Source organism: Stegodyphus dumicola, chromosome 12 (genome assembly GCF_044657685.1).
Source record: "Stegodyphus dumicola isolate Sdum_Otavi_A_Nest chromosome 12, ASM4465768v1".
Lineage (NCBI taxonomy): Eukaryota > Metazoa > Arthropoda > Arachnida > Araneae > Eresidae > Stegodyphus > Stegodyphus dumicola.
The window spans coordinates 101,831,483-101,851,538 of record NC_140779.1 but is presented as its reverse complement, the minus strand read 5'-3'; the positions used below and the strand labels follow the sequence as shown (position 1 = coordinate 101,851,538).

Genomic DNA, 20,056 nt, shown 5'->3' with positions numbered 1-20,056 from the left:
CCTACAACATAATCACACAGATCAATGACACCATTTGTTCCAATGGTTCAGCAAATTGCTTTACCATCAGTAGTAAAAGTTTCAAAGACACTAGGAACCTACTGGAATTCAAAATAAAAGTAAGACTTGACCTAATCGTTCAGGTTTCGTTTTTAATGTTCTTTTCACCTTTTCAGTGTAGCTCTTTGGAATTAATGTTATTATTATTATCATTATTTTATTCGAGTGTGTAATCGTTAATGTGAATGTTGTGTAAATGCTGTCTAATTATCTATACAAATGCTATGTAATTAGATGCGTCAATGCTTTTTCCAACCAGACACATTCCTCTCTGGGGCCTGGAAGCAATCTGGCGGTATGACCGTGTGGTGGGTTTCCTCCGTCGGGCCGATTACGGTTTTGCCATAGGGAAGAGCATTGGCTATGGCTACGTTACAAATCCTGACACCGGAATGGTAAGCTTGGATTACCTCAAGTCTGGTACCTATCACTTAGAAAGTATGGGTGTGAAGTACCCAGCACAATACCACGCCAAGTCTCCATTCGATCCCAACTTAAGGGTCAAAGGCGACTACAGCAAGCCATTGTCCAATCAGGGACAGTGAATCAAGATTTACTATTTTATAGCATTTTATTATTGTGTTTATGAAGATTTTTTGCTGTCTTTGTAAATGAAGATACAGTTAGTATTCGTATCAGTTACTTCTAACTAAGTAAAATTGTTTAACTTCAAATTAAGTTCTGTATATTAATGTAATTGCTTAATTAAGGCCTGTATATTAATGTATGATAGAATTTCAAATTTTTTATTTAACTGGGACCACAATCTGTTCTATCAAATAATGCTCCCCCCCCCCGTATACCAAACACATATACAGGTGTCCATCCTATAACATGGTAGATAGGTTTCTAGAATATACCGCGTTGCGTGAAACCGTTCCGAAAACTTTAAATACTAAATATTTTTTTTTTTAATGATTCTTACTGTTGCTCATTTAAATTTAAACATTTTTGCAACATGAGGCGCATTTTCTTCTTTTAACAAACGATTCAAAATTTGTATTTTATCTCCAAAGAAATTAATTTTCTTCCAAAAATTTTTTCTTACTTTCAAACAATAATTTGGGTCTGAAATATACCTTCGTACTAATGACTCCTGAAAAAGACAAAACTAATCAGTAATCCAAATAATCCACATTCAATGTTCTTTTTTTTTTTTTTTTTTTACTTAGAAAGAATATTCATTAAAGTGCTAGTTGTGAAACCCTGTTGCCGTGCTATACTAGTTTTCGCAGTTTTCTTAATCGTGTAAGAGGGAAATCGTTTTATAGGAAACTGTGTTATAAGAGGGATATCTATGTATTGGTATGTAAGAGGGGGTTATGGGAGATTTCCGTTATCAATTTTGTTTTAGCAAAGATTATGCATATGGAATAACGGTAAACATAACGTCTATTTTTTGACAAAATGTGGCGAGGATTTCTTTTTCCCATAACTAAGTACATATTTTATTTCAATTAAAGTAAAATAGTTAAATTAATTTTTATTTACACAGGTCTTTAAAACTAAAACTTTTTTTTTAATTATAAAAAAATAAACGAAAAATATTTTTTATTTTGCGTAAAACAACTGCATAATGTCTTTCAGCCAAACTAAAATACTTTTATAGATATGAAGTAATAGCATCAACCCTATAATGCATATAATTAATTTTTTGTACTTACAGTTTAATAAATTTGTGATTTTAAAGAAAAATATAGATAAAGGAAACCCGAAAAAATTAATAGCAAGGCAAATTTCGGTTAGCCTAGGCAGAAAAACTTTTCCGCATAATTATAGAGTTCCGGATAATCGGAGTTGGTCTGATACTTGTACGTAAGATGAAAGTTATGACTACAAACAGTATTAACAAAGTTATTATTCACATTGTGTAGAACAACAGTTATTGCTATCTCGAACAGTTAGTACGTTTGCTAATTTTGTGCAAACAAAACTATGGGCTTTTTAACTACCAAGAAAAAAAAAATCTTTTTTGTGAAATGTGTTGAAATATTATTTTCCAAGCGTAAAAAAGGGAGGGAAAATGCAAATTTTTCACTCGATCTAGGTTTCATTTGAGACGTAGATTTGAATGTAAAATTTTGCTTTTGCCGGAATGCGTTTGAAATCTGTTCAATCATACACACTCGTTAACAGTACAACATGCAAGATTTGAAATATGCATTTATTCTTCAATAGAAATTAAAAAACTTGAACTTGCAAGGTATAGAAATGTCAAACTGGGAAGGAAAAAAAAAAAAAAAAAAGGAAAGCGCGCTTGTATTCGAATTATCATACAAAATGCAGATTTACTGCATATATCAGTTAAGTTATATGCTTATAAACAGCATACATTATGGGCTTTCGACAAAATTTGATATGTAGTATTTGTGATTTATATTATGTACTGCAGTTTTACGATCAACAAAAAATTTAATTTGGATTTTCTGTTTGTTCTGTTCAAATTCGTATACGAAATGTGCTAGATAAAAATTTGCATTTGAATTTTACATTTGAAATTATAACCTACATGACTGAAAATTTTATTTAATAGTCGTATTTAAGATTCACCATCTGTAATATAAAATTACAGTGTAAATTTAAAATGTGTATTAAATTTTAGGATTTATTATAAAAATAACATAATGCTATTCAAAATATGTTTGCAATCTACTGTAGTTAGTTATACAATAGTTATTCCTTTATGTGCTTTACAATAATTTATGTAAATTTATTTATATATTACGTAAATAGTAAATATTATGAAAATTATGTCTATTTAACTTTAGTTTTTCTAAACCTATATATCTGTTTAGTGGCCATTAATCAGATGGCGCCGAAGATGAATGAGAAGCTTCGTTTAAAAATAACTTTAATAAATTCAACTACTTTCAGTTTATACAAATCAAATTGTAAACATATAATAATTAAATATCCATTCATAAACATCTAATAATAATCGGATAAATAATAAGCATTAAGTATTAAAAATAAGTATTAAAACAGTTATAGGTCAACTAAAAATTCTAGCGACCAAATTCTATGAATGAAAATTCCAAAGCATGTTGCCAATACAGGGCAACGAATAGATGTAAATTAATTACGAAAGGTGAGAAAGTAAACAATATCTATTATAATATTTGCAAATTTTTATCTGCTGACAGTATATAACAAAAATGCAGTTTTACTATCTAAAAATAAATGTTCTTTTATTTTTATTTCTTTGTCTTCTTTCCTCATTTTTATTTTAAAAAACTGGGAATATGATATAAGCCTTATTTCGTATGCTGTAATCGAATTGCATTATTGTTTAAAATTTCTGTACTATCTTAAAAGTTCTTAATAAAATTTCTCATTTTTAATCAATAAATGATTAACAATTAGAAAATTAATAATTAGAATATTTTAAATAATCGGGAATTATAATCCCGGGAAGTGAATTTCGTATGAAAAAGTATGTTTTATGTTTATAGGTATACAAAAAGGCGCCACATGCATCGAACTCATATATTTTATTGTCTTAATTTTTCTCTATATTAATACTATTTATAAGCTGCAATAAGATAATGGAAATTCTATGTATGTGTCATAAGAATTATAAATTATATCGAGTCCGTTTTACGAAGAGATAGTTTTTATGTTTACTACTATAAATTTTATCATGAACAATTGTTTAGCCTTTTTATTCTTGTTATTGTTATCTACTTGAAGATTCTGCCATTCTTATCGATATTAATTATGAGATTTTACAATTTTTAATGAAGTATTTTCATTATCTCATATCCTAAAAAATATTTATTTTTGTGATTTGTGCCAGATATTAATGAAATATGCATTAATTTATTTTTATATGGCGAAAGATTGTACAGTACTTAAATTTACTATATACTGTATATAATATATTTTTAAAGAAGAAATAGTGTGCTTTTCGTCATAGAAAATAAGCATGTTATTTTATTTAGAAGAGATTAGATTTTTTCCGTAGTTACATTTTTTCTTGTTTCGGTAATGCAAATGAATTTAATGTGCTTCATCTTTCATTTAAAAAACGTTACGGAATGCATTAAATTGTTCATAATATTTTTTAAGAATTACTTGGCTTTGTTCTTCATTTTTGTATAAATCGAGATTTTTTATTAATTATGTCTCTATGCTTTGGTTGTTTATTGATAAGTACTTTTACGAATATATTTCAAAAGTTTCTTATCTGTGTTGCAAACTAGTGAGATTACGAGATGTGTTTTTATCTTTTGTACCAATGTTTTATCAAATGTAATAGTACAAATAATTACTGGATAAATAAAAATGATTTGAGTGAGACATTTTGTAGATTCTTTATTTAAAATAATGTAACTTTAGAGAACGATTTCTTTTCGAGTGGCATCCATAATATATGGCACTGAAAGCATTTTTACTTCCTCGTACGAAGTAAAGGAAGTATTGTAATCGCGAAAAATTTCGGGTATCATATTTCAACGAAAATATGAACTCTCTCCCCAACAGCTCTCGAATCCATTTGAACGATGTTTTTGCATGACGTCTGTACGTATGGACAGAATAAAGGAATGTTTTTGCGAAAAAGGATAGTAACTTGAATTTAAAATGGATCAGAAGAGATTTTGTTCTTGACATCTGTACGTACATACGTATCTCGCATAATCCAATAATTAGTAGCGTAAGAACATTGAAATTTTGTATATGGGTACTTCTACAACATGTAATTTAAATATTTAATATATTTGTATGTGGATCTTCTATAATTTGTAATTGTGCATCTCCCTTTTTTGTTGCAAAATAATTCAAACATTTTTTTGTGCAAAACATTTTTGCAGATGTATCTGAATAAAAACCAGCGTTTAAATTATTAAATATTGCTTTTACATCGCGCAGCTTAAGCAATTACTGATTAAATCGTAATGATAAATCAAACATCTTTTGCTGATGGCAATACTTTGAGAATGGTCCATTTCTTCATTCATCATGTCTCTGTTAATTCTTTAATTTCACCTTCTGGCGTGTCTGAAACTCCTTCGTCGCCAATTAGTTGCGCAATTTGCACGATTTCTTTAGCTTCATTTTCAGTCAATGAAAATCTTTAAAACTCATTGCCAGAAATGAAGCCATTGTTGATGAGTTCACTTGTTCCCGTGCGAGTTTCATCATTTCTATGCAGTGTCTTTTGTTGAATTGCTTCCAAAATGCTATAAATTTGTCCTGATTTTCCTCGTCTGGAGCTTTATTTGCAGTGATGTAAACACATAACAGACCTTGAAATGATTCCTTGATCCATTGGTTGTATTAAGCCTCTACATTTGGATGCATTATGGTGAAAGCTTTGGCAGCATATCCTGAAACAGTATCGAGAATTAGAACTTTAAAACTCAGGTCTTGTTGTTCTAGGTGATATTTGACTTATTTAAAGGATGAAAATTCAAACCAATCATTAAGGAGAACTATCGCAACGTGGCATACGCTCTGCGTAACATGTGTAACTGAAATTCTCGCACTGGACAATTAATTAAATAAAGGCATTTGAGCGGTAAGGAGCACAGTTTCTCAATGCGTCTCATAGGGCGTTCCCTTTTTTCGTGTGGTTCCATCTTCATTGCAAAATTAGGCATTTCATGTATGTTTTTAGGTCCTTTTACAGTGTAAAGCAAGTACTGTAATAAGGAAAAATTTCGGTTTTTTAGATTTCAACAAAAATGCCTTTTTTTTTTTTTTTTTTTTTTTTTTACGCTACGACAGAATAAAGGACTCTTTATTCCAAAACAGATTACAAAATGCATTCAAAACGGATTTAAAATTTTCGGGTTTCATATTGCAACGAAAATATCCATTTTGACGGCTATCGATGCTTTTGCGTGACAACTGTATTAAGGACAAAATAAAGGGCTGTTTTTCCCAAAACTGGTTGCCAAAATGATTTAAAATGGATTCAGAAGAGATTTTTTCGTGTATGTACGTACTATGTATGTCGCATAACTCGAAAATGATTAGAACGTTGAAATTTTGTGTATGAGACTGGTGTAACATCTAGTTGCGCACCTCACTTTTTTATTATAATGGGCTGAACCAAAAGTAATATGTATATGTAATTACTCAACCCCTTACCCGGCTTAAACGTCGCTACCTGGTCTTTATTTTTGCAATCGTTGATAGTAGTTGTACACCTCCAATTACAGAATTGTTTCAAATGACGAAAGTATTCATATTTTGGCAATGTCAAATTTAAAAAATATATATATATTGGGAAAATAACGAAATCTAATTTTTAATGCGATTTCTCGGTTCCTATACGTACTATACTTCGCAAAGTTTTATACTCGTTATAAAAAAATCTGTCGTATACGCCACATGGAAGATTAAATTACTTTACATGGAATATTAAATTATACGCACTTTTTCCTGCATTTTATTTAAACTTATTTCCTCGAATTTCATTATAGATATATTACTGATTCAATTAATTCAGTTCTCAATTCGCGGCAAGGCAAAAATACCTGAAACCTCAAAATATCTTTATTAAAAATTGAAAATATAAAAAACACCAAATACAGTTTAAAAAAATTATAAAAGACAATTTTTACCATTAAAATTAAAGTTCCTACGCAAAAAAAAGTAATTCGGCCAGCGGGCAAGAAGTCAGATTTTTCGTTGCAAAAAACGGAAAGTTTACTTTTGGTCCCACTCGGCAAAAAGACAATGAAGGTGCAGAAACTGACTTAATTCGCTATTCTGCTACATTTCAAATGTAATCAAATATGGCTGGTATGGTAAAAAAATTAGGCTTAGCCGCACTTAAATAATAATTTAAATTGTTGATAATTCTACAACTATTGCTTGCAGGTTAAAGGCATAAAAATATTAACCGGAAGATAAGAAAACATAATTCAATCATTTTTAAAGCAAAAATTGCACAATTTACCAACATATAAGAATAAAAAAAGTGAGCTCATGGAGCCGAGTAACAGAGTCGATATACACTTTTGGTGAGACCAATTGCAATCAAAAAGGGAGGTGAACAACTGCATGTTATAGCAGTCCTATATACAAAATTTCAACGCGAGATATATATACGTACGTACACGAAAAAATACCTTCTGAATCCATTTTAAATCCTTTTGGGAACACGTTTGGGAAAAAAGAACCTTTATTCTGTCCTTACGTGCAGATCGATAGCCATCAAATGGATATTTTCGTCAAAAACATTGATAGCCGTCAAAATGGATATTTTCGTTGAAATGTGAAACCCAAAAATTTTTGCGATTACAATACTCCCTTTACTTCGTACAAGGAAGTAAAAATAAAATTGTAAAAAGTTTGCAGTGTGCAGTGTTCGATGTTATTTTCAATTTACTTGCCTTGAGAGATCAATTAATTAAGTTAGAATAATTCGAGGAAGTTAAGTTTAAAAGAAATGCAGCAAAAAATATATATAATTTAAATAGGCCGTACGAGGAAGTCATGTGGTGTCCATATCAGATTTTTTTAAAATTCATTTAACTTCTTCAAAAGTTAAAAGCGCTTTGACTTCATTATTACTGCTTTTACTATCTCGACTGGTATGATAAATTATCTAATTCTGCATTTGTCATTTCTCTGTTGATTCTCTCGTTTCTCCTTTATCCATCTGAAATTCCTTGGCCAATTAATTTTAATAATAAAATTCGCCAACTATAATTGTACGATTATTTAGGCTTCATTTTCAATCGATGAAAATTCTTTAAAATTGTTAACTTCTGGCCAGAACAGATGCCAGCAAGCATTCGGTGTTGAATAAACGCTGGACCTCGTATGACAGACAAACAGATGTCTTGTTTTGCACCTGCTAAGTCTTTCTGCACCGACTGCAGTTCTAACGTTGGACAAATTAAATGGATACAGTTAAGATGCGTCCTATAAGCGAAATTCCGCGCTCGACAGTTATTGTATGCAATTGGTTCACCATCACAATGAAATCTAAAAGAAATCTTTCATAGTGTTTTTTTTTTCCTGACTCATAATGTGTATTTACAACTGTAGTTTACTTCGTGTAATATTTCCCACTATCGTCACGATTGCTGGTATGTTTCATTTCTACTTATTTCATACACACAACAGCCATTAAAATAATCAGTTCTATTTCTCTTGAATGATTGTTTCCTCCTCATTCACAAACAATTTATTACTCTTTCCATTCTTTGATTCTTTCGGAAGACCCATTTTGCAAACAGAAGCCAGTTGAGGGAAAACAACTGCAGCGTTATGGCAACCCTTGTCGACCCATGAAACATTAAATAACAAAGAATTAACTTCTAGCCATTAAATTAGCCATTGTTCGTTTCGTCCTTAGTTTTTTTTTTATTTTTTAGTATGAGACGTGAAAGTTCCTCAACTATCAGTAGATCGTTTGTCCTTATCAGATCCACGAGTGTACAGCAGCAGTTAACACACGGCACTCTTGTTGCCGAGGGGACAAGAAAGAAAAAGTATAAATAAAATAAATGAAAGGTATTATATCAATAATAAAATAATGAAGCAAAGAGCGTTCGATTCTTCCCTGGAACCATTGGAATTCCAGCCCAACAGCCAATTACACTCCCAAAGATGAAAAAACGATTTTCTTTCCCCCTTCTCCATTCTTCGCTCTTCACGTACTCACTGAGGAATGCAAGTGAAGGTTATTAAGATGCAGAGTCTTGGAATGCAGAAGACATTTTTGACCACGCATTCCGAAATATTTCAAGTTCTGCTGATACGGGTTGAATTCTAATAGTGATTTTTCATAGATATCTTTATAAAAATATGAATTATTATGACGATAAATATCTAAAAGTCTTTTTTTAATGATTTGACGTTCAGTGTCTACCTTTCCTGAAGCTTTAAAAATCCATTCATGTTAATGAATCATCTCGTTGATGGCTGCAGACGATAACTTGAATGAGCTATGAGTCATTTTGTTTTAAATGTTTATGACGAAATTGTTTATGCAAAACACTTTTCGCTCAGTTTTTTCCAGTAAAAAATAAACAGAATTTCAGCCAATGTTAGTCGGGGGTGAGGAAAGGAGGACCTTTCTTGAAATTAATTTCAGATTTTTTTTTAAATCTTCCCCGCCCCCATGAAAGTTATTATATTTTAATTAATAATGTTTGTGCTAGAAATTTACAGGTATAATTTACAACTCCACAAGTGCAATATAAGTCGGGCATTTTTGGCAATTTGTTTCAACCAAACTTCCATTTACTTGAACACTACAATACCGTAATATAATAAATATTATTAGAAGTTAAAATAAATATTTGAAAAAAGATACATGATCAGATTTTTAATTTTTTTAACACCTCAGAGGATTGTTATTGTTTTCACTTAACATCTTTGCCTGATGCAAATGGAAATTAGAAGTTAATGCCAGTAGAGATGATAAAGGGTTTTTCATTTATCATTCATTTTTTTAAAAATCTGGTGTGTACACCACATGACTTCCTTGAACAGCCTATTAAATTGTACAAATTTTTTTCTGAACTTCCTTTAAACTTATGTCCTGGAATCCTTCTAACTTAATTAATGGATTTCTCAAGACAAGTTGAAAATGACATCAAAAATTGCAAATTTTGAAATTAGATATCCCCGCCAATTTTTGTCGTACGGGAGGCAAACTTCTTGTATTGTTATTTTCTCATAACGAGTAAAAAAAATTCCTAAATATAAGTGTACGAAGTGGGAGTAAAAGTAAAATGGCTAAAAAGCTATTTGCGAAGCAGTATGGGACAGAAAAGTGTCACCAATTTAACTTTGCTTTCATTTAAGTAAAATCAACCCTCCCCCTGCCCCCCAAAGATGCAGAAATTAACCTTGAGAAATAATTAATGATTTTTCTACCTTAACTGTTAGCAAACACAGATTTTTGTAATCCAAGTGTAAAAGGAAAGTATTTTTACGAATATTTTATGTATATGTAAATAACTTAAGTGAAATCATATGTGAAACTGTAGTACTTTGTTTGTATAATGCAGCATAAAATGCTTGAAAGAGGCGAAGCTTTGGCGGAAGAATAAGTATATCGGGACAAGTCTAGTTAACATTGAGGTAAATTGTTATCTCTCTAAATTGGCGAGATATCGCCAAGCTGGCAATAGTTTTTGCGACTAATTGTGTCACCAAATTTGGCTAGGAATCACCTAAAGTCGCCAAATTTGACGACGACCATTCGGCGATATTTTTGTTTGGTCCCTGTATTGCAATTGAATAATTGTAACTGATCCCTATACGTAACTGTAACCGTATCTGATCCTCAAATGCCTTCCAGTAATTTCGAGAAATGGAAAAAGGTATTAGAGATTATCAGTTCTCAGTAATCGGAAGTGTAACTACTTATTGTACTCTGTGATAGTGAGAAGAGCTATACGAGTACGAGTATTTCTGTGGAAAGTTTCCAGAACTGTAAAATGTTTCTTTTGGTAAAATAAATTTTATCAAGCTATCATCGGTTCTGTATATTTTACCTTAATTATACTGCACATGTTTCATATTGTGTTGTTCTCTGTGTCGTCAAACATTATCTGTTCTCATATTCTTTTTGATAGGATTAAACATGAATTAAAAATAAGCACGTACTATCAAGTTGGCATTTAATGAAAAGCTTTTCATTCAACTGAAGTGTATAAATCTGTTCTAATTGTTCAGAAAATGAACAATCTTAACTATAAAAAAAGTAAAGGTTAGGAGATAAGGACCAATAAAGGACAATAAAAAGGAAGCCGCCTTCTTACCACCTTTTGCCATGGGGCCTCATGCCCCTAGTTACGGTTCTGTCTAGAGCAAACGGTGGTCCGTGAAAACTTTTTGATGGTCCGCAGAAAAATTGAGACAATATTTATATTTTTATGAAGATTCAGTTTAAAAACTGACGAGTAACAAAACCTATTATGGAATATGGATTGTATTTTGTTTTTTTAATTTTAGCTACTACTGTTAGCGAAATTCCTTCTGAATTTAGCGATTTTTTAGCTGCCTTTGCAGGTGTATCTAGCGACATTTTAATGTGAGAGTTGGCATCTATGGATATGCTGCTGTTATTAATAATAGCGCAAACTGGAATTCTCTTTCCTTTTCAATTACAAACATATGCTATTGTAGTCGTTAATAACACAGTTTTTCTCCGTGTCAATAGGCAACTCGATGGATTTTTATGAGAATCATACGCATTCTTGTTTATCATTCATTGCATCACCGGAAGTTTCCATTTTTGTTTGTCTAATTGTTGATCGATGGCACCATTGCTGAGTAAGCGATGATTATTATGTTTACAATAATTAAAAATTGGCGGCAAAACATTTTCATTCGATTGATATTGCTTCGCGTTTGCCGGTTTGTTCTTCCTTTTCGTGAAGTTCCTTTTCAGTTATATGGAAATGTGAAGCTTTCTGTACAAGAAGGTAAGATTTTTTTACGTTTTATATAATTTTTCGATGTGAACGAAATATATGTATCAGTGAGATGTTAATAGCGTTTTAATTGTTACTCATAATCAGGGGTGTGGCCTGAATTTCCATAAAGGCATGCTGCTTAACACCAGATGTTTCGAAAATTATATTAACAAATGAAAAAAATGAAAATCAGAATTACGCATATTGGAAAGTTGAATATTGTTTTTGCGTATTAATATGTTGTTTTAAATCAGATCTGATTTAAGTATTCTTTTTTGTTTTTAATTCATATTAGTGGTCCGCCAAATATAAAATTATATATGTAGTGGTCCTTGAAGTTAAGAGTTGACGACCGTTGGTCTAGAGTACAGTACCATTTACATTAAAAATAATAAAAAAAAAAAAAAAAGTTTAGAAGCAATTCATTATCGTCTGTGATGTGAAATTTTGCCAGCTTTTGCTTGTTACTCAAACTCCTCTAAGGAAATCATTTTTGTTTGTATTTTAATATTTGAATCTGTGCCATTCAAAATCTCTGTCATCTTCATCTGTTGATTGCGCTTCGAAAATGAAATAGGTGACGAATGCGTGATTTTTGATACATTTTAGCAGATCATAGAACATTAGAACTTTCCTGTGCGCAAAATTTTCTATCCTGCGCTACAGCCCATTTCAAAACAGTTCGTCAATCACCCAAGCCTTTTTGTTGATTTTATTTTTAATCAAAATTTCTTATCTTACTTAAGTAAAACAGCCTCGATGATAAACAGGGTCATGAACGAAAAACGTTTGAAAGAAGAGCTGCGTATATATTCTCCCAGTGTGTGAGATCGAATTGTTGAAAGCAAAACTGAGTGATGAAATGTACCTTAGGTTTGAAGGTAGAAAAAAAAAAAAAAAAAAAAAACAGTGCGAAAGCATTTTCAAAAGCAAATATGTACATCCCCCCCCGAATCTACAATACATATCTGCTTGTAGTTTTATCCATGAACGAAATGCAAAAAAATATAGCGATATCTATCCTGAGATAGAGGGAAAAAAAAAAAAAAAAAAAACAACTTGAAGAAAGCGGGACCCTGTAAACTCTTCAAAAGACTTTCACGGCTGGATGACACCGACAATTGTTCGTAAGATATCATAATCAATACTCAAGCGGCAAAATCATTCGTGACTTCGAATGAAATCTGTAGAACCTGACTTTCGTTTTTCGTTTCCCACTTAACTGTAGAATAATGGGAGATCTTCATCGCATTTTTCCACGCAATCTGACAATTGTATCTTTCGGGTATTTTACGTTAAACGCTAATTTAATATCCGCAAATTCTAATGCAAGGTGCGTCCATCAAGAAAGCGACAAATTAAAAGACCAAAAGTTAAAACAGAAAAATAAAAGAATAAAATTATGCTTAGAAAGAGTGACATCTCAATAAGTTAAAGTCAGTTTATACTGTTTAATTTGCCGTTGGCATATCAAAATATCGGAGTCGTTTTCATTTACGGACAAGACAGTGTACAAAAAAATTTGCTTCGAGTTGGACTAGCTTTAAAACATTCAATTTTGTTACAAATTAGCTAAATCTGTTACCTAAACGTTAGAGATGATTCGAACAGTATACAGGGTGTACCGTAAATGTTGTGACAATTTTCTAGGGTAGGTAGGGCACATCAAAATTAATTAAGAATTGCATAGGAACCCATGCCCGGAAATGTGAGGGGTAAGTGGTAGAAGATGGGAAAAGAAACAAGAGTGGTTAATTTGAAATATTTATTGGATATGAATACAAATGGTGCATGACAGCTTGAATGTTACAACAGATGCTCGAAGTTTGCACCATCAGAAGCCAAACATGCCTGACACCGACAGACCGTTTATTGCAAGACATGTTCAAACACACCGGGAGTTTCTTTGATTGTAGCAGCTGCGCAGGCGAGTCTTGCCACGAGATCCATTTCAGATACAATAGGATCGTGATACACGACACTTTTTATGGCTCCTCACAAAAATAAATTAAGGCTCGATAAATTCGGTGAGCGTGGGGGCCAGGAGACTCGTCCACCATTCCCAATCCATCGATGCGGGAATGATCTGTTCAAATGGCTACGAACATCCAGTCCAAAATGAGCAGGGGGCCTCATCATGTTGGAATCACATGTTGCGCCTCACATTTGCTGGAACATCGTCAAGCAAATCAGGAAGAACCTGCTCCAGAAGGATCAAATAATTCGCGGCATTCAAATGGTCCGTCGGTGTCAGGCATGTCTGGCCTCTGATGGTGTAAACTCCGAACACCTATTGTAACATTCAAGCTGTCGTACACCATTTGTATTCGTGTCCAATAAGTTTTTCAAATTAATCACTCTTGCTCCTTTTCCCATTTTCTACCTCTGCTACCACTTACCCCTGACATTTTCGCGTATATGTTCCTATGCAATTCTTAATCCGTATGATGTGCTCTACCTCTCCTAGAAATTTGTGGCAACATTTACGGTTCACCCTGTATAGTGATGCATCTTTATCAAGAACACACGTGTATGAGTTGAACTGCTTTAAATGTGAGCGAGAAAGGCATGAAGATGAAACAAAGATAAGGCGCACTTCAGCTTCGAAGAATGAGGAATGTTTCAAGAAAATTCTCTCTTGAAGAATTGTTATATGTTTATTAGCTTTTACCAAAGCTAATAAACATATAACAATTTAGCAACTTTGAGACATGCTTGGGATAAGCAAAGGAAGCTGTAGGTTAATTGTAATTGGAAATTTGAAAATGAGGAAAGTTTGTGCTTGATTTGTTCCTCGGATTTTAATAAAGCAGCAAAAGAAGATAAAAAAGTTTGGTGTGAAGTTTTCATTACCGCGCGACAGATCATGTATACTACTGGAGACAACTACTGGTGTTCACTACTGCGAGATAGAACAACAAATTCTTAAAGGGAATCTTAGCGGGAGATGATATCTGTTGTCTACAGTACGACCCAGAAAAAAAAGAAAAAAAAAAAAAAAAAAAGAAGATAAAGTGCACAGTGGAAAGGACTGTCTTATCCATACAAAAAAAAAAAAAAAAAAAAAAAAAAAAAAAAAAAAAGCGCAGATGTTAAAATCAAAGACTGAGGTATTGGTGGTGCTAATGACATTGTTTTATTACAAAAGATTTATTTACCATGAATTTGTCCCTGAAAATTAATCAATTAATCAGAATTTTTACAATAAGGTGCTTTTTCGATTGAAAGACAAGATAAGGCCAGTGAAGATGGAAGCAATGGTTTCTTTTACACGATAAAGCTAGGCCCCCATACAGCAATATCTGTTCAATAATATCTTGCTAAGCATTCAAATGCAATGATAAATCACCTATCATATTGTTACGAATTTGGTATTTAAAAAGCTAATATTAGTTCAATTATAAATTAATTGGTTTTTATAAATTAAGTGCAGCGCGTGACGAATATTAAAAGAAAGCTAAGCCGGAAAATTGAAAATACAAGAGCGCGTGCATTAAATAAATAAATATCTCTTTTTGATTTCGAGAAAGTACTGGAAAATTCTAGCGCGTGATTTTAAAATCTTATAAAAGGAGGAAAACATCTCAGTTTGTAGTAGTTGCTTAGTTTGTTGTTGTTTAGAAAACTGCTCTTGTTGATTGTAGCGAATTCGCGGATTAGCGTTCTTTAGCTGTTTTGAATTACGTTCTATTGGACATTTGAGTAGTTAAAAGATAACTACTGTGAGATATTGTAATACTGCATGATAATTTGAGAAAATTTAAGCATTTTTGTTGTGATAATAATAAATTTTTGTTCATTTTTCATCGGACTTGTGCATTCATTTCATAACGAACCCGTACGCACGCAACAATTTTTGGTGTCAGGAGTGGGGTTTGAATGCCAATAACAAGAGCGATGGAAGAGCAATTAAGGCAGTTAATATCAGCCTTTGCCTCATTTAAAGAAGAAATGAAATTGGGCCAGGAATCCGTTAAGGACGAAATGAAAGCCGTTCAAGCTGGTCAAGAAAAGATTGAAGCATGTCAAGAAGAAATGAAAAGAGAAATTACCTGCATAATAGAAAATAAATTTGAAGCTATGGAAGGCAGAATTGACACAGTTGAAAATAAAGTTGGACAAATTGAAGAAAAAGTTTCTTTCGTAAAAGATCAAATTGAAGAAAGAGTTTCTTCGGTGAAAGAAGAAATAGAAAAAAAAGTTTCTTCTGTAAAAGAACATATAGAAGGGAGAGTTTCGGCTGTGGAGGAACGAATTGAAGGAAGAGTTTGTGCCGTCCAACACCAAGTCGAACAACAAATTGATGAGAGAGTTTCTGCAGTTGCCAAAGAAATGGAAACGTTAAAGAAATTCGTAGCGACGGCAGGGAGCAAGAATGATGATTTTAAATTCTTACCGATGCCTGCTCGTCCATTTCTGAAGCTATCCACATATGATGGGAAGACATCCTGGCAAGTGTACAAGACCCAGTTTTCTATCGTTGCGGATGCGAATGGACGGGATTCCCAAGCTAAGGCCTGTCATCTCGCCGCTTCTTTAAGAGCCGACGCAGCGGATATCCTTCAGACTCTTCCCGAAAACAAAAGGTTAGATTTCGAAGCTCTGTCCGGCGCTTTGGAGCTGCGCTTTGGCGAGAAATGCTTAAAAGACTACAGCAGGCTTCAATTAAAATCCCGTCAACAGAAGCCCACTGAATCACTTCAGGAGCTCGTCACGGATGTTGAAAGGCTGTCACATCACGCCTTTTCGGAGTGCCGGACAGAAACAAGGGAAATCCTGTCCCTGCAATATTTCATCGATGGCATCCGGGATACTGAAATACAAAAAGCTCTACGAATGGCGGATGTAAAAGATTTAAAAAGCGCTCTAGTGTACGCCATGAAATTCGAGGCAGCCCAGCAAGCCACTCGTCGAGACCGCCACCCAGTCAGAGCTGCTCAAGTCCAGGAGCCAGGGGATCAAGTCACCGCTCGTCTAGACGATTTAACTAGACAACTGAACGCCTTGAGACGGAATATTGGTGAGAAGAAACCGACCGTTAAGTGCTGGAACTGCGGTGCTGAAGGACACATACGACGAAACTGCAGACTACCCCAGGGTACGGATGTTAAGACCGCTTCTAACAAGCAGCAGGGAAACTAATTAGTGGCCATCTCGCGGGGCGGAGGTTGCCAGATAATGAAAAGCCCCAGTTTAAAGCGCTTCAGATTTCTGCAGTGAGAGGCGGCAGTAATGGACTTTTCATAGTAAGACATATTAACGGAGTCCCCTGCAATATGACGATAGACACAGGAGCCAACGTTACCATCATCCGAAAAGATTTGGCTCAACAACTGGAAAGCAAACTTATCTGGACGCCGCCCTGCGTTACCCTACAGACTGTGTCCGGTGAGAAGATCGACATCAATGGGAAAGTAAATGTTAACATGACGTTTGGAAGTGCCGCTTACCATCACACGGCATATGTAGCAGAGATCACTGATTCTTGCATACTCGGATTGGACTTTCTAAGGAAATACAATTTTTCCTTGGACTTTAAAAATAACGAATTGCATTCTGCGTCTGAGGACATAACGTTATTTGGAATTAATAATGAAGAAGTTAAATCTGACCACAGAATCATAGTACAAGACAATATCACAATACCGGTAAGAACAGAAATTTTACTCCCTGGATCTATAGCCGAAAACAGAGATTTCCGCTACGGCATCATAGAATATCCCAATAACTGTAATAGCCCGAAAGGAGTACTAGTAGCCTCAACACTCGTCGACCTATCGAGAATGGTTATCCCGGTGAGAGTTGCCAATGTAACTGAGAAGGCGAGAGTTATTAAGAAAGGCGACGTGGTTGCAGCATGTACTCCAGTAACCAGCGTTGAAAGAAAGAGCAATATCCAAGAATCCGTGTCCTCATCAGAGAGCATTACATCGGAGTTATTGCAGAATGCGCAATTGAACGATGAAGAGAAGAATGCTGCCGATCGCGTCATCAAAGATCTTCAAGTTGTTTTCTCCCGCTCGTCTTCTGACGTGGGTCGAACTAGTTTGACACAACATAGAATAGATACCGGCGATCATCCCCCGATCAAGCAACATCCAAGACGTCTACCGTTTGCTAAACAGGAAGAGGTGCGAACACTGTTAAAAGATATGGAAGAAGGCGATGTCATCGAGCCTTCAGCGAGTCCATGGGCATCTCCCATCGTTCTCGTCAGAAAGAAAGACGGCTCAACAAGATTTTGCGTTGACTATCGCCGGTTGAATGAGGTTACGAAGAAAGACAGTTACCCTCTTCCTAGAATTGACGACATTCTAGACACTCTTTCTGGAAGCAAGTGGTTCTCAACACTTGATTTAAAGAGTGGGTATTGGCAGGTAGAAATACAGCCTGAAGACCGAGAAAAGATAATACGGGACAAGGGCTTTGGCAATTCAAGGTGATGCCGTTTGGACTGTGTAATGCGCCGGCAACATTCGAACGTCTTATGGATACTGTTTTGAAAGGTCTTTCCTACGAAGCCTGCCTGATATACCTGGACGACATCATCATCGTCGGAAAGAGTTTTGAAGAACATTTAGAAAATCTTAGGAAGGTGCTTCAGAAACTGAAAGAAGCCAATCTGAAGCTGAGTCCCGCTAAATGCAAATTGTTCCGAAAGGAAGTGACTTACCTGGGACATGTCATCTCTGCAGAAGGTGTGCGCACGGATCCTGAAAAGGTATCAGCGGTTAAATCCTGGAAACGTCCTGAAAATGTCCATCAGCTGAGAAGCTTTCTAGGGCTTTGCACCTACTATAGGAGATTCGTGAAGGACTTTTCTTCCATCGCAAGACCCCTTCACAAGCTGACAGAGAGCAAGCAAAGATTCTTGTGGACAAAAAAATGCGAGGATGCATTTAACAACTTAAAGGAGGCTTTAACATCTGCTCCAATCCTGACGTATCCTCAGCTCGACCGACCATTTATTTTTGACACCGACGCGAGCAATGAAAGTGTCGGTGCTGTTTTGTCCCAAGAAATAGACGGCCAAGAACGTGTAGTGGCATACTGGAGCAAGTGCCTGTCTAAACCGGAGAGGAATTATTGTGTCACCAGGAAAGAGTTGCTCGCCATAGTCAAAGCCGTAGAACAGTTCCATCACTATCTATATGGCAGAATATTCCTGCTCCGCACCGATCATGCATCATAGACCTGGCTTTTAAATTTCAAGAATCCTGAGGGTCAAATAGCCAGGTGGATACAGAGACTCCAAGAATATGACATCACTATCCGTCATCGTAAGGGATCATCACACGGAAACGCCGACGCCCTGTCTAGAAGACCTTTCCAAGAAAGCTGCCGATATTGTTCCAGGGTGGAAGCGAAATACGAGCTGCTGACTCCGGTCGCAAGACAAATTACAACATCAACATCGGCTGATCGAGAACCGTGGAGTGATGATGAAGTCAGGAAAGACCAGCTGGAAGACCGCGACATTAAACCGATAATTGATTTAATGGAGTCATCAACCAGAAAACCTACCTGGCAGGACATTTCTATCTGTAGTCCTACAACCAAACAGTATTGGGCACTCTGGGATTCACTTCACATTCGAAACGGCGTCTTATACCGGAAATTTGAATCGGATGATGGGAAGACGTTCCGATGGCAGCTGATACTTCCAAGATCCCGCATTCCTGATGTCCTTAAAGAACTACATAACAGCCCTACGGGAGGTCACTTTGGAATAATGAAGACCTTACAGAGAGTTCGTGAGCGCTTTTACTGGAATAATGCAAAGGATGACGTGCAAAAGTGGTGCCGATCCTGCGATGCCTGTGCAGGTCGGAAAGGACCGAAGAGACGCAGCCGAGGCAAGCTGCAACGTTACAACGTAGGGGCGCCTTTTGAACGTATCGCCTTTGACATCTTAGGACCTCTGCCACGAACTGCTGATGGCAACAAATACATACTCGTTGTCATTGATTACTTCACCAAGTGGCCTGAAGCGTACCCTGTTCCTGATCAAGAGGCTGTCACAGTAGCTGAGGTAATAATACAGCACTGGATTTCCAGGTTCGGAGTGCCTCTTCAGTTACATTCCGATCAGGGAAGGAATTTTGCCTCGGCAGTAATCAAAGAACTATGCAAACTACTCGGCATTGACAAAACTCAAACGACGCCATTGCATCCCCAGTCGGACGGCATGGTAGAGAGGTTCAATCGAACCATCCTTAATAACCTCTCATTAGTGGTTTCCAGAAACCAACAGGACTGGGACAAGAAATTACCACTCTTTTTACTGGCTTACCGCAGTGCTGTCCACGAGACTACCGGCTATTCTCCATCACAAATGCTCTTTGGTCGTGATCTTCGTCTGCCTTGTGATCTATTGTTTGGCCGCCCTCCGGATGCTCCTTCATCGTCTGAGGAATATATTCAAGATCTCCAGGCCCGGTTTGAAGTGATGCACAACTTTGCACGAGAGCGAGTCAACTTGGCGACGGAGAAGATGAAGACCCGATACGACACAAGAGCTACTGAACATAAATTCCACGAAGGAGACAAGGTGTGGTTGTGGAATCCGACTCGACGGAAAGGACTTTGTCCGAAATTACAGTCAC

The 20,056-nt window shown here is 35.2% G+C and overlaps 1 protein-coding gene across 1 annotated transcript in view; it reads left to right on the top strand.

Moving 5' to 3' along the window:
- Positions 1-4,359, top strand: part of Sardh (Sarcosine dehydrogenase) — a 172,905-nt gene extending 168,546 nt beyond the window's left edge. Inside the window, exon 19 of the mRNA XM_085806741.1 lies at positions 320-4,359. Within this exon, the coding sequence (XP_085662867.1) occupies positions 320-605 (286 nt within the window). The 3' untranslated portion in view covers positions 606-4,359. The remainder of the gene's footprint in view (positions 1-319) is intronic.
- The last annotated feature ends 15,697 nt before the right edge of the window (positions 4,360-20,056 follow it).